The following is an 18,503-nucleotide window of genomic DNA, read 5'->3' on the forward strand; positions in this document are numbered from 1 at the left end:
TGTGTGTGTGTATATGTGGTGTGTATATGTGGTATGTATGTGTATATGTGGTGTGTGTGGTGTGTGTGTGTGTGTGTGTGTGGTGTGACTGTGTGTGTGGTGTGTGTGTGTATATGTGGTGTGTATGTGTGGTGTGTATGTGTATATGTGGTGTGTATGTGTATATGTGGTGTGTGTGTGTATATGTGGTGTGTATGTGTATATGTGGTGTGTGTGTGGTGTGTGTGTGTGTGTGTGTGGTGTGTGTATATGTGGTATATATGTGTATATATGGTGTGTGTGTATATGTGGTGTGTATGTGTGGTATATATGTTTATATATGGTGTGTGTGTGTTAGGAATCATCCTCAGTTACTTCTCCACATTATTCACTGAAGCAGGGAATCTTAATCACACCAAGATCTCACTGATATGGCTGGCTAGCCTCACTAGCCAGGTTGCTCTGAGGGCCATCCATCTCCACCTGTACATTTTACCTGTGGTCTCTGGATCTAACTCCAGCTCTCATGTTGGTGCATCACGTGTTTTAAGCACTGAGCTCTTTCCTGCCTTTCTGGGACCATTTCTTACAGCTTCCCCTTCCTTCCCCAACTCAGTCCTCTCCCCAACTCCGACAGTCAGCTCTTTTCACATGGCCATGGCCCCTTGAAGCTCACAGCTGACTTACCGATTCCACAATTCTAGAATCCAACCGGCAGGCCCTTCCTGTGTTTCCTGAGCATATCTATTACACAGGGCAACTAGAGAAAGGGGATGAGGGGGGATGGGAATGGGATGGGGTTCGGGTCTATTAGGATGGATGGGATAGAGATGGAATGTGTTTGCTTGGGACTCCAAACTCAGGTCTGAGGTCATTCCCTTGTTGTGCATGGTGGCAAAGGTCTTTTATTTAACCATTGCTATACTGTAGCAAACTAAGGGACATACGTTGGTTTATAAAAAACAAGAAAAATATTAAGCATGATGGTATAAACCTATAAACCGAGCACTTAGGAGGCTGAAGCAGGCAGATGATGAGTTCATGCCAACCTACACAGTGACTTCCAGGCCAGCTTAGGCTACATGGAGAGACCCTGGTCCCAACACCTAATCCCTTAAAAAAATTCTACAAGTGTAATACGGCAGTGTTTAAACTGGGCATTCTCTGAGTTCTAAAGCTGGCCACATATGAAAGGTTCACAGAGCAAGAGAAGGTGTTATTTAGAAAAAAGCCTGGGTTTTTCTGGCTGTATACTTTGTTTTATCACATCTGACACTGCCCTGAGACAGCCAGGGTTCAGTTGGCTATGGCTGAACTCTTCCTCTACTTAGGCCCTGATGGCTGAATGAACCAGGTGTCACTAAGCCCCAGGCCCTCTGCTCCCCATCAGGCGGTTCAATTTGACAGCTTGACATCAAAGTCTGTTCACAGGCTCCGACAGACAGTTGATTTACTTCAAGCCCTCACTGGAAAAGTTCTGGTTCAAATAAGGAAAATGTTCATGGCTGAGGGGGGCGGGGGGCGGGGAAGCAAACACTCTCCCCTTGTGTACTTTAACAGCTTAAGTCAGAGTAAATAATCATATGATTCAAATGACTGTAAGTGACTCTGGCCTTTCCGTGGGTGGATTTTTTTATGACTATTGAACAATTTGATACCTGCCCTATGTCACCATCATCAACAACAACAGGATCACATAGCAATACCTTTTCAAGCATGCCAGACCAAGCATCAGCATGCACCAGTGATAATACCGCACATGTAAAGACAGGCTTCCTTTACTAAACCTTGCTTGCTTGCTCACACCCTTTAGCGTAACTATTCAAATACCTAGAGGTGCCAGTAGTTTTCCACAACCCACACTTAGGACACAAATCATAGACAGAAAGGGTTGCTTGTTAAGGATTTGTTTTTCTTCTGTTGTCTTCTTCTAATGCTAGAGAAAACATCTTAATAAAGGGAACATTTGAAAGTGTAGATTGCACTCAGGAGAAGTAGCTAGCCTGGGTTTCTGCCTAATGGATACACAGTAACAGAGTTCCTGTCCAATGGATACACAGTGACATATTAATGTTTTAGGAAACTCTGGCATTCTTACTGTGCAAGGGAGACACTGGGGGCTGGCTACAATGACAGTTTGCCGTTTAAGGCTTCAGAATCATGTCAAAACAAGCATCTCAGATAAAAAGAAGGCAAGATAAGTGATAGTAGTTTTTTTAAACATGCCTTTTTTTTTTTTTTAACATGATAGACACTTTGATGATCTGAACAACAGAATTGCCTTTAATTCCCCAAACAGTCTGTGCTCTTTTGCCTTTTGGCTTCTGCACACACAGGCCTCTCTACCTGGGTGTTCTTCCTGCTTATAGCACACACACTCCTCCAGCTCTCTAACATCTATGTATACATCACAAGTTGATTAAGAAAGGAGTCTGTAAGCACGGGTGGATATAGGTGCCTGCCATTGAGATCACCCACCTGAGCTCTCCAAAGGTGTCCTCTGACCTATTGCTTACACACACTTTAACACATACTCAAAATAAATGCAATAAAAGCACAAGAAATAAGCAAACAAACAAAATGAGAACATTAACTTCTCATGTTACTTGGGGGCTTTACAAATTTTCTGCTCCTTGCCCCAAGTAGCAAGCGGAAGAGAAATCCAGATCGTGTAGGTGATGGACAGGAAGCGTACAGTCTCTTTAACAAGTCATAGGGATGCTTTTAGAAGTGATACACAGAGTCCCGTTTTATGATCTCTAGGAATTGAAGGATACAAAGAAGGAAGTCTTTCTAATCCAACAGCAGAGACTTTCAAAGCCACAGTTGATGCCCTGGGCCATGAGCGTTTCTTAATACCTAACCTGCACAATTGAGACTTATTTACGAAGCCGAATATGATTCAAGACTGTACAAACTAACTTACCTCGACGTATGAAATTGGAAATATTCCTATTTTGTCTGCCAGCATTCCCTCAGCCCAGTTTTCGTCCACTCTGCGGATCACAGTCAGTACGTCGTCCTGAAGAAACGAAAAAGCTGTGAATCAATCTGATCCCAGTAAATGCCCCACTTAAGTAAGCACCCTCAATAAAAGGACTGAAGTTTTAACAATAGATGAATAAAAATTCTGTAACATACCTTTAGTACACAAAACTATAATCTTGTCACAGTCAAGCAGTAACTGCTGGTTAACCTGATATTCTTTAAAATTCTTTGACATATTCATTTGTAGCGGGGTGGGGGTGGTGGCAAGCAATATCGTGCATGTGGAGGTCAGAGGACAATTTTGGTGAGGTGGTTTTTTTTTCCTACCATGTGAGTCCTGGTGCTCAAACTCAGCTCTCTTGTCAGGCTTGGCAACAAGTCCCTTCACTAACTGAGACATCATGCCAAGCCCAGGTACTCAGGAATGATGGAGGAAAGCTAAAAGCAATCCTGTGGATACTATACCTTTGCAAAGGGAAGGCAATCTTTGTCAGCTTCCTTGTCTTTCACTTCAAAGTCATAAAGTGCTTTGCACTGAGGTGGGGGCTGAGGTAACGGTTTGATGATCTGCACAAAGTTGGTGGGGAAAAAGCCGTGGACCCCGTTGACTTCCCCGTGGTACCAATTTTCATCCACTTGTCGGCGCAAAATGATGATGTCACCTTTGCTGAACTTAAGGTCTCCAGGCTCTTTTCCTTCGTAGTTATATAATGCTTTGGCACACGGTAACTGAGGTATTCCCTTAAAGAAAGAAAGGGATTTCAATGAAATAACAGTGAGGTAATGCCTCTGAAAATATAATTGCATTCTTGTTGTCTTTTAAGTCAAGATCAGATTTGCCCTTGGTAGAAAATCTTACATAAAAACGTAACTTCACTTTATTACAATACAAATACAAAGTACATGGTATCCCTGTATCATCCCCAGTACAGCCTCTATACCTAAATTTAATATAGAGATGTTTTGACTTTGTTAGCTTAGGATTACTGTCGGAGTCTGTTTCCCGATGTGAAATTTAAAATTCATAAAATCTAAACTTAATTTTTACGTTAATAATTTATTCATCAAGATAGATGATATTGATGGAGAAGAAAAATTTAAGCCAAAGCCTAATTCATCAACTTCATAACAGGTTAGATTTTGGGCAAATATTTTTCTGATGTGGCTTTTAACGTGGGCATCAGGTCATAGTATTTTATGAACTCAGTAAGTATGTATTAAGACTCCTTTCTATTACCAAATATGGAATACAGCAGTAAGGCTACCTCAGAGTCTGAGTGTAGTAGTTAGCACTACTGTCAACTTGATTCAGCCTAAAATCACCTGGAAAGTGTCTCAGTTGAGCACTTGTCTTTATGAGGTTTGTCTGTGGGCATGTTGCAGGGGACTGCCTTAATTATTGTTAAGAGTTTGTCTGTGTGGAGTTATCTTGATTGTTAAGTGTTGGTCTGTGAAGGACTGTTTTGATTGTTAAGTATTGGTCTGTGAAGAACTGTCTTGATTGTTAAGTGTTGGTCTGTGTGGGATTGTCTTGACTGTTAAGGGTTGGTCTATGTGGGATTGTCTTGATTGTTTCAAGTGTTGGTCTGTGTAGGACTATCTTGATTGTTAAGTGTTGGTCTGTGAAGGACTGTCTTGTTTGTTAACCATTTCTCAATGTGGGATTGTCTTGATTGTTAGGGGTTGGTCTATGTGGGGTTGTCTTGATTGTTAAGTGTTGGTCTGTGAAGGACTGTCTTGTTTATTAAGGGTTGCTCAATGTGGGATTGTCTTGATTGTTAGGGGTTGGTCTGTATAGGACTGTCTTGATTATTAAGGGTTGGTCTCTGTCTGTGTGAAACTGTCTTGAATGTTAAAGGTTGGTCTGTATAGACTGTCTTGATTGTTAAGGGTTGGTGTGCATAGGATTGTCTTGATTGTTAAGGGTTGATCTGTGTAGATTGTCTTGATTGGTAATTGATATAAGAGGGTCCAGCCCAGTAGGGGCAGCACCATTTCATAAACACATAATCCTTAGCTGTAAAAGCCAGGTAAGGAGGAGCCTGTGAGCAAGCCAGCCATCTGTCAGCTCTCCTCCACAGTTTCTGTTTCAAATTCTATTTGACTGTTATCCAGGGTGTAAACCAAATAAATCCTTACTTGTTGCTTTTGGCCAGAATGTCTTATCACAGCAACAGAAAGGACTCTAGAACACTACCCCCTTAGGCTTTATAATCTCTAAGTGTTCAGACATGGTCTTCTACCATTTAAAATACTCAACATGATCTTCCTGGTTAAATAGCACAGTGAGACTGAGAAGCAGAGAAATGAGGTTTTAAACATTACAATCTAGTTTTAAACGGCAAGGTAAAAATTGCCTGCTCCTGCACGACAATTTAATCATCCTGTGGATTCAGTATGACATGCCTTAATGGCTCGTGGTGCCCATTTGTGAACGTTAGTCAGCACTTTAAGATTCTTGGCTTTCCTTCTGCCTATCACTGATACAGAGGATAAACAGTGAGTCAAATACATCTCTAATAATTTGCAGAATTAGATTGCAGCCTTCTGCTCCTCATATCCTCAGCCATGTACTCATCCATGTGGAAGACATTCATCAAGCTTTCGTAAAACCAGGCAATGTGCTAGAGCTGAAGACACTAAAAAGAAATAACGCACAGTTCTCCTCCTTGAGAGGCAAGGCAGGTAAAGAAATGATAACCCAGTGGCATAAACTCATTCAAGAAAATGCCCACTGCTTATGGGATGAAGGAACTTGGGGCTTAGCAGATGGAAAAAATGAACTATTTCCCCAAGTCTTCATGGAAACCTAAGGGGTTAGCTTAGCAATGTTGGGGTAGATGGATAGAAGGGAAAGTGGGAACATTCCATACACAGGGGACAGAGCTAGCAAGAAGCACTTTCAGGGACACAGGTGCTGAAAGAGCACTGGCAGCGTAAGGTTCATGGGGGGCCAGTGGTATCAAGTTTACAGTGGGTCTGGAACATTGTTAACCATCTTGAGTCAATGGGTCCTTCAAGCAACAGTCAAGTGTTTGAAGCAGAGATGGATACATCACACTGTGGGCCAGGCAGATGGGGCCGGAAGTAAAAGAGATTATGGGTTGGCAAGTAGACGGATGACAGCTACATGTGAAGCAGAGCTGTACAACAGTTGAATTTTTTTTTAATAACTTTAATCTTTCCAGAAAAGTAAAGCAGAACACGTGTTCACTCTCTCCACACTCTACTCACACGCACAGAAGATCAACCTTGAACACTCTTACAATACTTTCCAACAATCAGCTTGTTTTAGAATCAGTCCACCCAAACTTTTTTTTGCTAAATATTTCTGTTTGAATGAAGGCAAATAGTGATTCATTCTGTCAAGATGCTACCTTGCCATCGCTTGGTCCATGTGATGTTAATTAAAATGGTTCTGAAAGTCAACGTGCGCACGTTGAGCCATCTAGGGATACGGATGCCCTCCTGTGCCCTTTTGAATCCTGCCTTAAGTCTTAGCTTTTAACAGCACAGTTCCTGTTGCTTGACCTTGGTGCGACCTTGTAAAGAAACATCTGCTGCCATGCCCTCTGGTTCTTCCCACATGCTCTTTGGGAGCTCTGGCTTTTCTCAGTGCTGTGAACTCTGACTATAGTCTACCTAACATCCAGTTTTAAGGAAGGTAGAATTCCAATCTCTGTCTCTCCTCACATACGGTCTACACAGTTCTTTTCTATATTATGTATTTCGCAAAGCCTGGTTCTCACAGCTTAGCAAGACTTCCTAAAGCCAAGCTTGAGGAAATGAGTGTAAATCAGCATAGCAGTGAGTGTTGCTGAGGGTTGGGGGTGGGGCGGGACGGACTGGCAAGAGCATGGCAAGGAACCGGAGTTAACTCTTGCAGCCAACGGGACTGTGATAAGGCCATGGGGGATGGATCCATTCCATAGTCAGAACACCAGCTCGGCTGCTTACTGCCTGTGCAACCTTGGGCAGGTCAGCTATCCTGGTGCCCTGGCATTGATATCTGAAATTGTTGTGAGAATTTGGTGAGTTTATTCATTTAAATTTCACAAAATGTCCTAGGAAGAACTAAACTCTACATTCACGAACTGGCATCATCACCACCATCATCACCATCACCATCATCATCACCATCATCACCACCACCATGGCCACCACCACTGTCGTCATCATATTCACCAGTGTGAAAAGCCTTGTCACCAGTGAAATGGGGCACTTGACAATGCATTTGTTTTTATGCAGCTGAACCCTTTCCTTTTGAAGGGATTCACACAACAATCATATTGTATATGTATGTGTATGTGTGTGTGTGTATACATATATACTCATATATTCACTGTACAACAAAGAAAAGAATGTTCCTCCCAGGAAGTTCTCAACAATTTTGAAATGTGCATTTCTGAGGCCCACATTTGTTTTCTGAGCCGAATCCATTCGTCTTCTGGTTGCACAGAAGAAATTACAAATTCCCCGACACGCACCGTTTAATGGGGAGTGGCATTTCAGATCTGGCTGTAGTTCATCTTGACAGGGCTAATGTAAAGCATTGGAGGGCTGCATGAATTAATTGGAAATCCTATTACAGACTCAGTGACAAATAACTCTATTCACCATTATGGCCATTCTCCCCCTCTCCCCCCCAACACCTCAATTAGCTGTTTGGCCACCTCCACCCTAGATTCATGCCAGATGAATCCACACACCAAGATTCAGATGTGGTGCTCTTAGAAACCATTTTCAACGGCTCTTTGAAGAGATCTGTAAAGTCCCAAACGGCCCACAGTAAGGTGCTTTTGTGATATGCTGATGCGGGAATAGAGGGAATTTATTTCTTTACAGATCATTTCCACACCCCAGTGGCCTAATGGACTTATTAACTCTTCCACAAAGCGAATCTATTAAGTTCTCCTAAAATCATCAAGCATCCTTAATAGAACAAGTAGCAACGGGAAAACCGATTACGATGATGGCGCTATGCATTATGGTTAGCCCGGGGTTACTGGCCCCCATGCAACCAAAACTTCATTAATTCACACTGACTTGCTAAATGTTGACTGCCACGGTTATTTCCGTGATCAATAACCACGGAGGAAGAGTCATAAAGCTTACGGCACCCGAACCCACGAGCACACAGTTGTGCATCTGGCAGTGTTTTTCTATGGTGTTCTTTTTCAATTAAATTCTAAGACACTGGAAAGCCAGCTTGTGTCAAGTTTCTCAAAGGAAGGTTTCCCACATTAAATAAAATGAATTCTCTTTCTGATTTCAAATCGAGCAAAGTTCAGCGATCTTTAGAAAACTTATTCCCACACACACTGCAGATGATTAAGGATAAATGGTTTAATGACTTGGAAGAGCCATAAAAGAACGCATTTTCCTGCAACATCTGAAGGAAAAAAGCCAAAACAATTGGTTTGAAAAACCCTAGGACTTGTCTTGTGAGTAAAATAAGCCCTGGCCCAGGGAGGCCAGGCCTGGTCATTCATCTCCTCCAAAAGGTCTGAGAGCAGTGTCATCACCCGAGCCTCTGCCCTCTGTGCCTTCAGCTGCTTGTCTTTTGGATCCTCACGTTGGGCCAGGGCCCCTGAGGAACCGCAGGGCTTAGATTTCACTTGGAGACTTTCACTTGGCTACACATGAAAGGGAGGCTTAAAAGGAGAGAAAGCCAGAGAGAAACCACACTGCAGCCCAACCTGGGGTATGTGGCTGCCACTCAAGCCTCCAGCTTTATCAAAAACCTTGGTAACTGAGACAGGCGGAGCATTAGAACGATTCTTCATCAGCAGTGACTTCAGCAAATACTGAATTATTATTTTGTTCATGAAAAATGTGCAGGACAGTGGACCACTCTACCTCACCATTAATGTTTGCTTCTGAATCACACATTCAAGCTGGCACGGATGACATTAAAAATCCCCACACGATCTTCACACAGATATTTGTGATTAAATGTTCTCCACTTCCATTTCTGCACCATCAAGCACATTCCGATTTATCTGGTGAAATGCTACTTGATGACCAGCTGGGAGTCCAACAGGTAAATAAAACCCCCACTGCCAATTTATTTCATGGACTCGAAATGCCAGTGCCCAGATACACATGCAAGACAGCCTCTCTCTAAACTCAGAGGCCTTCATGCACGTCTTACTGTGCTATAAAGCAAAACAGATTCAACGACCTACCGAAAGGAGAGCCCAGAAGATTCTCTTACAGCAGGAATGGCTATAAAATCTGAATTCAGTTATATCCAAATTACCATTAACTCTGCTTGATTCCATCCAACTCAACTTCCAAAAACTTTTCAGAAAGAACTGAGGAACAAAGAAACGAGAGCCAATACCACACAGAGAGAAGTAAGCTACACAGTGGATTAAGAAATCATTTCTAAGTCCCTTTATTTATTAGGATACATAGGCATTTGTGCATCTTGTGTGAGCTCCTGTGGGTATGTGTGTTATGACAAACATGTAGAGGCCAAAGGACAATTAATTCTGGGGAGTTGGTTCTCATCTTTCACCATGTGGGTCCTGGGGATTGAACTCAGGTCACCAGCCTTTCAGAGCAAAATGCCTTTACCCACTGTGCCATCTCACCAACCCAATACAATGCACTTAATGGTTATTAAATACAAAACTTTGGTGTCAGAGGGGTCTAAGTTAGATCATCATTCAAATATGATTTGAGATGTATCAATTTTAATAGCATGCCTCATAATTGCTATAAGTATTGGGAGTCTCAAATCTCCCTTTCCTTTGTCATTTCCTTTAGCATTTATCGGTAAAGAATGTCATGCTACAAGATTTTTATCTGGTGATCATTTCTTTAAGTTTCTGAAATCACACTTATTGCACCCCTGAAGCTCCAAATATCCTAATCATAACTTAAAACCTACCAGCGCTTTATAAGTAATCAGCACTCAAAGGGGAAAAAAATTTTCACACAAATTTATTTTGTATTTCTATTTTAAGGCTCCTGGGAACCAACACAGGGCCTAGTCCATAGCAGGTAAGCACTCGACCACCAAGACACCCCAACCCTACACTGATGTATCCATCAATCCTATTATCCTAGCACCCCTTCCCTTAGATAGCTACTTTCTTCAGCTTTCTCTTGAAGCATGCCTCTTTATCTAACCAACCTTTCTCCTCAATCCAGATCTGGTTCCAATTTTACTCCAGTTCAAGAATGTGGGCTGACCCAGGCCAGCCTAAAGAGACACAGAAGCAGCCCGTGTGAAAGCTGCTATAGAGGAAGGGCATGGACAACAGAACCCTCTTTAGCAAACCCCTTATATCTAGGAAACAGGAAAAAAACCAAAAAACAAATCCTAGGATGGAGAAGTAGAAAGAATGAGCAAGAGAAACCACAGTAGCAAGAATAATTCTTGAAACATGGCCTTGTCGACATCAACAATGTCTTCACAATCTAGCGATGGTTCCCAGTGACCTCTTAAATCAAATTAATGTTCTAAATCATCGGTTTTATGGCCCTCCGTTTGGGTTGACCGTTCCACCTCATATTTTCTACCCTCAGCGAGCAAAGCAGCAGCTGCTGTCATCACCTTCGGGCTCACGCTTGCCATTCCTCCAGCACTGGAACATACTGAGAGCAGCCTATGTCTCCTACCCCAACCCTGGTCCCCAGCCAAGTTTATTTCACTGTCTACCTGCAGTTGATAATTGCACATTGTTGTTATTGCTAGGATGCCCACTGTTGATGACTGCTTGTTGTTTGGGGTGGGATAATTGAGGCCAGGACCAGAGATCCAGTCCTGGTGTGGGTCAACAGGCGGTTCAGGCACTGTCTCCTTTCGAAGATTCTCCCCACCCCATCTGACAGAGGTGCCGTTCTTTGGTGTATCCAGACTGTCCTAGTCAACCGATGTCCTATTATCTCAGTCAGTGTAGATCCCATTTGCCCTGGACTAGAGCATCCTGTACTGTGGGACTCTGCATTACGCATCTTGTTGTCCTGAGCAGTGTCTGTTAATAAATTCTTTCAGGGAAAACTAATGACAAAAACATTGTTGTCCTGAGTGGGCTGAGTGGTAACACATGGACAAGTGGAAGAAAATTATACTCAAGGAGAAGCAACTAAAAAGACAGTTGGTTGTAAAGGTAGATTCACCATCTTCTTGTATACTGTACAATATACACCAGCCACAGAGTTATGCGTCCCCAGGGTTGACTGCTACCTGGTCCTTTTGACGTTATCTTCAGTGAATCCTTTGTGCAGGCTACATGGTGGGTGTGAGGTTCTGAAATGTGAATGGTGGAGGAATACTGAGGGAGAAGGAAAACTCTACTCTAGGGATTCTGGGAGACCTGAGGCCCTCAGAAGTATTCCAGAGAGACCTGGGGAACTGTGATCAAGTCTTTCAATTGGCATCCACATCCACGTACAGAGAGTATGCTGGACATGAACAATCGAATGTTTTCTGCAAAGCAAATCCTGCCATTTGAAGAATGTAAAACAAACTATGTAGCAAACCACAACAAACAAATATTTTCCTTATAAATTCATTCGGCTGTTATGAGGAAATAGTCCTATAGCTGATTTATTGGTTTCTCTTGGATGGCCTTAAAAGGGGGAGTGTCCAACTGACAGATGGAACTCTACAACAAATCTTATGAATGTCCTTACGGGAACAGAGCAATTGAGAATGTAATTCACTGAAGTTAAAAGGAAGGAAATTCATGCCATTCATTGTCCTAAATGTTCATTTGCTATTTCACCGCGTGCTCAATAACTGTGAGAGCATTTTGCAGAGAACACGGAAATTTACCGGAGAAATCCCCTGTAGTGACCTGAGTCACAAGCTCATACCTTTACAGCATAATGGGAAACATTTTCTGGTAAAATGCTAAGTTTCTGCCTATTGGAAAGCAGTTTGGTTTGTGGTAAAGCAACTGTCCTTTCTCTATCTCTGTCCCATACTAAGCATCTCACCTGGCTTGGGCCTGAGGGTTAGAGAGGCAGGAATGACCACGCAGAAGGAACTCTGCATCCTAAAAGAAACCCGGGTAAGGAAGGACAGGGAGAGTGGGTGGGAGCAGGCTGTGCTCCATAAAGTCATGGGATCCAACCAAATCCCATGACTTGATTTCAGATTTGTGTTTGAGTGTCTCCATCTTTTTGTTTTAGGACCTTGGAGAAAGTATGCCCACATAGCTTAAACAATGAACGTAAAAAATAGCTCACAGTTTACTCCGAAAGCAACAATGCAATAATAGATGCAGGCTTATGCAGTCAATGGACCAATGTTCCAAGGCAATTCAACTGTAGAAAAGATAAGCTTTTCCAAAGGTGATTCTAAAACAACAGAGATGGGATTAGACAGTCCCCTATCTCAGACCATACAGAAAAAAAAAAAACCTAATCTCAGATGATTTTCATAATCAAATGTATAGGTTGAAACTTTGATGCTTTCTGAGGGGAGGGAGAAAATAAACAAAATAAAGACTCCATAAAAGCTGATAAACTCGATTTTCTTAGGATCAGATAGTTCTGTTTACCCAAAGACATAATGAAGAAGAAAATAAAAACCTACGTGACAGATTGAGAAACTATTTTCAATGCTAACATCTAACAAAAGGCTCAGTCCAGAAACTCAAAATTTTCTGTGAATCAACCATTCAGTTTTTATAAGGCATAAAACAGAAACTGGAGAGAGGACTCAGAAGTCAGTATCTCACACTGCCTTTGCAGAGGACTGGAGCCTGGTTCCCAGAACCCATTGTCCAACTCCAAGGAAACCTAGTACTTCTGGCCTTTATGGAATCTACATTCAAAAGCATATGCCTACATACAGATACGCATGTACACATGCATAATTAAAAATGATAAAACCAAATCTTTTTTTTAAAAACCCTGAAGATCTAAATATACAAAAGGGAAGTGTTCTATAAGATCATGATCAGGACCCGACAACTTGAGTAGCAATGGAATCTAAAATAGCACTAAAATGAGGTATTATCTCACATTTATTAGACTGATGGATATTTAAGGATGACTGGGTTAGTGTTCAATGACTGAGTACTTGCTCAGCGTGGCGAGGCTCTGGGTTCGCTCCCTAGGACCAAAAATACCAACATCAAGAAAAGGAGTAAGTGAATGAATAAAGATTGACAACGGAAAGTGACAAAAATAAGGAGAAATTAGAATTCCCATATATTGCAAGCAGGAGTCAGAAATTGACAAATTCTTATAAACATGTATCGTTTACTCTGTGAGCTAAATTTACTGCAGTAACCAACAAGAAATAGAAACATATTACTTATAAATACCAATTACCAAAAATAATTCAAATGTCCATCAGGATGAGGAAAAACAAAGGGACATTACCCAACTATAGCACTGGAGGATGAGGGTACAACTCAGTAGTATCATTGGTTTAAGATGTTGACGTCAGTGAAGATACACGACATAAACAGAGATTATGCTGACACAGCATTCAGGAACAAGCAAGACACACCAACCATGACAGAAGTCAGAATAGCAGTTCCCTGTGAAATAAGAAATGTGTAGCAGGAGGCATTGGGAAGATTTTCAAGACTATATTCTGCATCTTGATGGGGACATGAAGTCCCTGGGTCAATATGTATCAAATGCAATGGGTTGTTCTCTTGTGATCCAGACTTCATATATAGAAATTTTACTTGTTTTTTTTTAATTTCAGACAAAATCAGAAGCAGCACTTAGATAAGAAATCAAGAATGGCTGAATACATCATGCGTGTTTCCATGTATGAACACAGATAGGGAAATGTGGAAGTTCAAAGTGAATAAGCTATACTGCCCATCAACAGAATGGAAAAGCTGAGAAACAAGAACTGTAAAGTATGAGGTGGGCAGGTCCAACTTTTTGGCCCTGTAACATGCACCATGAGTTTCGCCCTACAATATTCATGTTTGAGAAATGCAAGTTACAAAAAAAAAATCCCCACAAACACACACACTCTCACACACACAGAGACAGATACACACACACCTCATACACACCTCATAATATTCTGAGTTTACAAATTTTGTGTTGGGCCACATCTAATATCTATCCTTGGCTGCACGTGGCATAGGGATTGTGGGCTAGACCAACCCCAGAGGACAGACTCTATTCCAAAAGGAAAGCTATCTCCAAGCAGACAGGGGTACAGAACATGCAGACTGTCTGCTCTAACCTGACTCCTCACTAAGGACCAGGTTGCCTCTCCAGCCCATGGCTGAGATTTCTCTCTAAATCTCATGAACAAAGGAAGAGAGAACTATGGTGTGCATGGTCACTGGGGACAGATAAAAGATGATAAAGGTATGGAAAAATATTATGATGGACAAGCCGCAGGACTGAGATGCATTAATAGGGTAGTGTTCAGAGTCCAGCTTTCAACACTACCAAAGGGTGTCTCACACAAAGAGAGCAAGACGGACCGGTTCATAGTCACTGAAGGAAAAACACAGCTTAGACCGATGCATGCATTATTTAAGTTGGATAAAAGAATTTCCTGACAGGGAGGGCTGTTAAATATTGCAATGGATTATGACAGCTCCTTCACTGGAGACTTGTAAAAATAGGACCGTCTCACAAGCTTGGCTCTGCCTAAAGGCACAGTACAAGGAGTTTCTAGGAATACTATGAGCTCTTTAGCAATCCAACTATTTGAAAAGAATTATTTTTGATTTTGTCCTATTTCTCTAAGAAGGGTTACTCTCAAGAATAAGGATACTGCCTAGTCTTTTTTTGCCAACTTGGCACAAGCTAGTTACCGGGGAAGAGCAACCTCAATTGAAAAAATGACCTCATCAGAATGGCCTGTAAGCAAGTCTGAGGGGGTGGCATTTTTCTGATTAATGATTGATATGGCAAGGCCCAGCTCACTGGGGACAACTCCATCCCTGGGCAGGTGGTCCTGTGTTGTATAAAAATGTAAGGCAAGCAAGCCACCGAGAACAAGGCAGTAGTAAGCAGCATTCCTCCATGGCCTCTTCTTCAGGTCCTGCACTGGCTTCCCATGGTGATGGAGCTGTGGTGTTTTATCATAACAGCAGAAAGTATCTAAGACAATAAGCACAGGAGTAAGGTACAGGAGGTAGGCAAGGAGGACACATTGAGAAAGAAGACAGACATTGAACTCAAGGAAACAAAATCTAGACATCCTGGATCCTTCAAACCTATGGCAACCCACTGCAGTGTCATTAGGAAAAGCTGGGAGTGCTGTGGTCAGACAGCCCTGATGCCTTTTATCTAGTTGTTCAAGCTCTGAGCCAGTCACATGGGGTGTGCACATATCAGCATTCCTACTCTTCAAAGGGGTGTCCTGACAGTCAATTAAATGTGGAACCGCAGAGCAAAGGCTGAATAATTACTTTACAATAACCACCTCTTGGCTTCAAATAAATTCATTACAAGGACAATAAAATCAAACTCCCAATATAGAACCAAGGTCTTTAAAATATAATTAAGTCTCTTCATGTAAAAAAAAAAAAAAAAAAAAAAAAGAAAGCTCCCATATCGTATACATGCATAAGGTTTGCAATTCTGGTTTTCAGAAAGGAATAACCAAAAACTGTAGCTCAATACCCTTAGCACTCTCCTGGCTGAGCTCCTCCTGCAACCGAGGGAAATGAGGCTTGAAAAAGACTCTGGAAATAGTCTGTGGTAATAAAATGAATGTTACTTAAAGACACTAGCTGCCACTAGCCTCTGCTTCCTCTGTGTAGAAAAAAAATGCCTCTTGCAATGAACAGCTTCAGCAGCTGGTATCTGTATGTTTCATTGGCGTATCCTCTGAACAAAGTAGTCCAGCCGAATAATGACAATCACCTCGAATTAAGGATAAAGAAAGAAAGCAATGGAGGTGGGTGACGTCTTTAGTAAGGACACTGGGTCTCCAGCTCCTGTTGTATTCTACATAATTGGACAATGAGATATGAACTAGAGATGTTTCCAACCAAAACAAATAATTTATATGAACAATTTCCTTCCTCCCACTCTCCCCTACCCATCTACCCTCCTCCCCTCCCCCTTTTGTACAGATGTACGATGTGCAGAGTAGGGGGTTGAGACTTGAAGCCCTTCCCCCTCTCCCTCCCTCCTCCCTTTCTCCCTTCCCCCTACCTCTCTCCCTCCCTCCTTTTCTTTGTTTTTGAGGCAGTGTCTTGCTAGGTAGTTCAGGTTACCTTGAAACATACCATATCATGTAGACTAATAATAATCCTCCTGCCTCAGTCTCGGGAGCACTGGGATTGTAGGCACGCACCACTCACCTGAGCTCTTATGAATTTATCTTTCTTGTATAGCAAAGCTTGTAAAACGAACTGCACCTCTGTGCACATTTGAGGCTGTTTTTATTAAGCATATAATATAAATCTCACATGACAGTCACGTATCCCAGGAACAGCAGCAGGAACAGGGGGCCCAGTACATGGCCACAGAGAACACCCAGCAGTCACCCCTCACCTGATTTTTTGAGGCAAGCTCTCTTTCAGAACCTGATTAGCTACACTAGCTGACTAGCTAACTTCAGGAATCCTCCTGTCTCTGCATCTTGAGTGCCGATTTTACAAGCACCATCACACCAGATTCTGAGACTCTGGTCTTGGGGCTTGCACAATACTGACTTAAACCTCTCCCCAGCACCAGGAATATATTTTTGAGGGTAATATACTAACAAGTAGAAGTAAAGGACAGAGAACACGCACACACACTTGTGAGAGAGAAGAAACATGCATGTGCTATCATAAACAAGCACTGCTTTAAGACTAGCCTGCTTCAGGAGGAATACCATGTGTGAAATGCTAATGCCCTGGCTATAAATTTCCATAGATTACATTTAAATAAATGCATACAAAGACAACCAAAAGGATAAAGGGTAACTTTTTAAACTCACTTGAGAAACAAAAACATTTTAAAAGCAATCGAAGCCTACTGCATTTTACTTCACCAAGGATACACTAGTTAGGCATCAAAAAGAGATGAGAAGCTGACTCCTTTCTGTAAGTCCTCCCTCTGTCCCACTGCACACAGCTCCTAACTATTCTTGATTAGAATATTCAGCTGCATGAGTGATTGGCAACTTTCGTGATGTATCAATGGCCTCAATTTTGCTGTCCTGGCTTCCTTTGTGGATCTGAGAAGAACTAGTAGTAAAGAAACACGATACAGCCAAAGACAAAGGAAGGAAAAGAGAATGAGACAGAGATTGTCTCCATGATCATGTTCCCTGTTTCTATGGACCGTGTGACCACATGTGTGACTCAAGATTTCCCTTTGAGGGCTTATGTCGACAGTGTGATCCAGTGTGTGATCCAATGGCACTGATGATCTTGGAGCCTGGGGGTTAAGTGCATTAGCTTTGGGGAAAATAACGAAAGCCTAGATACCATCCCTGAATCCCAGAGGGGTTAGTTCACTGAACTTGTACACATGTGAAAATCACCTGACATGTCTCCTTGAAAAGTACTTCCTTCTCAATGAAGTTCAGAGATCAAAACATGATCCTAAACACTTTCAAGGAGAAGATAGTAAGTCAAGTTGCTGGTGTGTGTGAGTGTGTATGTGTGTGTGTGTGTGTGTGTGTGTGTGTGTGTCTGTCTGTCTGTCTGTCTCTTTGTGTCTCTGTCTCTTTCTCTGCCTCTCTGCCTCTCTCTGTCTCTGTCTCTGTCCTCTCCCCCGCCCCTTGTGTGTGTGTGTGTGTGTGTAAGAGCAAGGAGAGAATGAATGAACTAGATTCATCCCTGAACAGAAGCAGCCCAGCCCTGGAACCTGCGTAATAAGCCTCTTGTTTGATGCATACTGTCTTTCAATAAACCAGGATGGGGCTTGTGGCTTCTGCATTTCTAGGAGCTGCCAGTTCTTGAAGTCACAGTTCCAGCAGCAAAGGAATCAAGGGTCAGGCTCCTTCCCAAACTTCTTTGCTGGTCTTCCTTCTCAGTTGCCTCAGGGCTCCATCACTGAGTCCTTTTACAATCCGAAGTCACTCCTGAGAGCTCATGTATGTCCTCCTTTAAAACCATGTTATAAAAGCCTTTCTCAGCCACAGCGACATACCAAAATCAACTAGGAAGTTTTTGGTTTCCTCCTTCCCCCTCTTCCTTTCCCGCCCGCGGGGGCCCCCCCCCCGGCCCAATCATCGATTAAATGAACATCTCTACAGTAAGTCAGAAGCCTGCTCTTGGATGACTCCCCACAGACAGCTAACTACATCTGGTCCACCTAACTGCTGGTTTACTTCACCATACCTCCCAGATCTGATCCTAGTCAGTACTTCTTACCTGAGCTCTGGTGTCTTCCTCATACCTCGATTTATCCCAAGCTGCCATGTCCAAAACAGACTTCTGGATTTCCACTGCCCCTCTAGCAGTGTCCCCCCCACCACATCCCCACTCTCCACCTCCATGCCTTGGCCAAACGACCAAGCTTTACTGTGGTGGCCTCATCTCTGGTCTTCCCCAGCTCACACCCAATCCTTTGGCAAACCTACCGGCTCTAACTTCTGAATAGACTCCGCATCTGTCCAGTGCTTGCCACCTCCACTG

General features: G+C 42.5%; 1 protein-coding gene across 1 annotated transcript in view; it reads right to left on the reverse strand.

Moving 5' to 3' along the window:
• Sh3rf1 (SH3 domain containing ring finger 1) overlaps positions 1 to 18,503 on the reverse strand; it is a 162,584-nt gene that overhangs the window by 54,454 nt on the left and 89,627 nt on the right. The window contains exons 2-3 of the mRNA XM_028757740.1: positions 3,433 to 3,708; positions 2,906 to 3,001 (exon numbers count right to left, since the gene is read on the reverse strand). Of these exons, the coding sequence (XP_028613573.1) occupies positions 2,906 to 3,001; positions 3,433 to 3,708 (372 nt within the window). The remainder of the gene's footprint in view (positions 1 to 2,905; positions 3,002 to 3,432; positions 3,709 to 18,503) is intronic.

Source organism: Grammomys surdaster, unplaced genomic scaffold, assembly GCF_004785775.1.
Source record: "Grammomys surdaster isolate TR1022 unplaced genomic scaffold, NIH_TR_1.0 126182, whole genome shotgun sequence".
In the NCBI taxonomy this organism is placed as follows: domain Eukaryota; kingdom Metazoa; phylum Chordata; class Mammalia; order Rodentia; family Muridae; genus Grammomys; species Grammomys surdaster.